The sequence below is a fragment of the Myotis davidii genome, unplaced genomic scaffold (genome assembly GCF_000327345.1).
Source record: "Myotis davidii unplaced genomic scaffold, ASM32734v1 scaffold290, whole genome shotgun sequence".
Taxonomy (NCBI): domain Eukaryota; kingdom Metazoa; phylum Chordata; class Mammalia; order Chiroptera; family Vespertilionidae; genus Myotis; species Myotis davidii.
In genome coordinates, this window is record NW_006285049.1 from 935,005 (window position 1) to 937,504 (window position 2,500).

A 2,500-nucleotide genomic window follows, 5' to 3' on the forward strand; every position below is an offset into this window, starting at 1 on the left:
TTCCATTCCTTGATCTGAGTGGTGGTTACATAGGTATATACATAAAGTTAGTAAACTTTATATATGTTATACCTCAATGAACAGTAAATAAAATACACATATTTCCCCCCACTCACTATTAGAGCCTCGGCACCTTCACACCCCAAGAAACCAGGACACCCTCCCGGCCTGACACAGCAGACATGAAAACAAGGGGCACCAGCTCCAATCAGGCTTAGCCTAACTCCCAGACGGGAAGAAAGCCTTACCTGGTAAGCCAACTGACGCTTCTCATCCTGAAAACTGCGAACAAACTCATAGAGCTTCTCCCACTCCTGGAAGTAGCCGCTGCTGAAGCCACGATCCCCCACCAGCAGCCTCCAGACACGGTAAGGCAGAAGGAGGACAGACTCCATGAGGCGGCCAAGGAGGGGGAAGAAGCTGAACCAACTCAAGAAGGAGCCCAGGGTCTCTGCCACATAGTTGAGGGTGGCCGCTGTGTTGCAGAGGGCGCTATATGCCAGCGGGCCGGTGAACGCCAGGTAAGCTAAGCCCAGGCGGTAGAGCCGCACACTGAGTGTCTCTGACACCATGGACGCTTTGTAGCGGCGATGCTTCTGGGCTGTGATGCTGGCCGCCAAGCTGATGGGCAGAATAGCTATGGGGCGGCCATAGAAGATAGGGGAAGTGAGAAATGCGGCCCCTAGAGTGTTCTTAAAGTCTGAGGTCTGGTTGCCAACAGCAGCCACCAGCAAGACTCCTAAGCCAACTGCCAGTGGGAGGCCCACAATATAGAAGCTGGCCATGAAGGAAAGGCTAATGAGAGCCACAAGGCCAAAATAGATGCCCACTATCATCTGGGCGGCAAAACGAATGGGACTCACAGGGGGTCTCCCGCCTCTTGAACTCTGCCTCTGTCCTTGGGCTCTGTTGGCCTGAGCTACAAAGCTGGGGAGCTTCCAGAACTCCCAGAGCCAGCCCAGCCCACCACCCCCCAGGGTAAGCATCCAGAGCAGCGCGTGGCTGTCCCTGCCCAGGTACAAGTGGTGGAGCCCAGCAGGGCCCCCTACAGCCCAGAGGACATAGGTCACCAGGAGCCCCTTGGCCATCCTTTAGGGAAAGTGTCTCAGAACAACTCCAGTGGCACCTGACTTTGCTCAGAGTGCAGAAGTCTGTAGTCCTCTGTGAGAGTCATGGCCATCATAGCCACAGAGTTATCCTTAGACCCTAGGAGATAGAAAGAAAAAAAAAGCAGCTTTAAGGCCACATCCATGTCCCAACACAGTAACCATTTGTTCTTCCAATAATAGAGTCCAGAGTTTCCTGAGTGTCCCTGAAATGCTGATTCTTCCATGCCCTTGGGTCTAGCACCTCATGTCTGCTTTTGAACAACCACAGCGACTCCAAATTTAGGAGAGAAAAATGTTTTCAATGCTTTCAGTAGCCCTAGATGGTTTGGCTCAGTGGATAGAGCGTCAGACTGCGGACTGAAGGGTCCCAGGTTTGATTCAGATCAAGGGCGCATGCCTGGGTTGCCAGGCTTGACCCTCAGTAGGGGGTGTGCAAGAGTCAGCCAATCAGTGATTCTCTATCATCATTGATGTTTCTATTTCTCTCTCCCTCTCCCTTTCTCTCTGAAATCAATAAACATATATTTAAAAAAACAACAACACCAAAAACAAAATAAATGCTTTCAGCTGAGTAACTGAGAACTCAGAACAGGTACAAAAAATCATAAGCTTACATTTTAGACCTCCCCTGGGACCACTCCCCTGGGAATGACTCAATGGGGAGTGGAGGGAATAAGTGTGAATAGGAGGCCCTTCTAAAGTTCCTGCACATTTTGAAAGTTCCTGTCCCCCAATCCAACTCTGACTATGGCTGCCCTCAGACACTGACCCAAGGTTTTAGCCCTTCTCCAGCCTTCCAGCTCTCTCCAGGCCAAGAAATCTTCCCACAAGTCAAACATGAAAAAAGTCCTCAATTCCCTCCCCTTAAACAGCTCTGGGAAATTACATTTTGACCTGAACCCTGGTGCCCCACAATTCAATCACCTCCTGCCAGGGCCGACTTGACAAGTCTCTCCAAAGCAGCCATGAATCCCCAGAATATAAAACAAGATGCCCAAGTGTGCCTGCTAGTCTCTCCCTTCCCCTCTACTTAGAGTGGGACTCAGACCACCAGCCAGTCCCTGCTAGTCCCGCATGAGCGGCCGTACCTGGGTACCCCGGCTGCCACGCGCATCAGACCAGTCATTTCCTTGGACCATAGAGTCAAAATGGCCCTTCACTCCGCTCCCACTTCCATCCAAATGGACTTTGTCTTTCTGTGTTTGCTGTGTCACGGAAGTCGGCTCATTGGGGCCAGGCTCCTCCCCGAGGCCCTGCCCGGCTGCCTCTGGATCACCTCGAGCTCCTCTCGCCCGCCCTCTCGGGTAAAGTCGGTTTAAGGTTTTCTGGTCGAATACAGCCTCCCCCGGCTCCAAGGGGCGGGCGAGTGCCGCGTCCAGGCCAGGCGCTCC

At 52.4% G+C, this 2,500-nt stretch overlaps 1 protein-coding gene across 2 annotated transcripts in view; it reads right to left on the minus strand.

Moving 5' to 3' along the window:
- The window catches only part of DNAJC22 (DnaJ heat shock protein family (Hsp40) member C22), a 4,359-nt gene extending 2,074 nt beyond the window's left edge, over positions 1–2,285 (minus strand). For both annotated transcript variants that reach the window (XM_006755461.2, XM_015558581.1), the window contains exons 1-2: positions 2,198–2,285; positions 249–1,206 (exon numbers count right to left, since the gene is read on the minus strand). In XM_006755461.2, the coding sequence (XP_006755524.1) occupies positions 249–1,088 (840 nt within the window). In that variant the 5' untranslated portion in view covers positions 1,089–1,206; positions 2,198–2,285. The remainder of the gene's footprint in view (positions 1–248; positions 1,207–2,197) is intronic.
- Between the last annotated feature and the right edge of the window lie 215 nt (positions 2,286–2,500).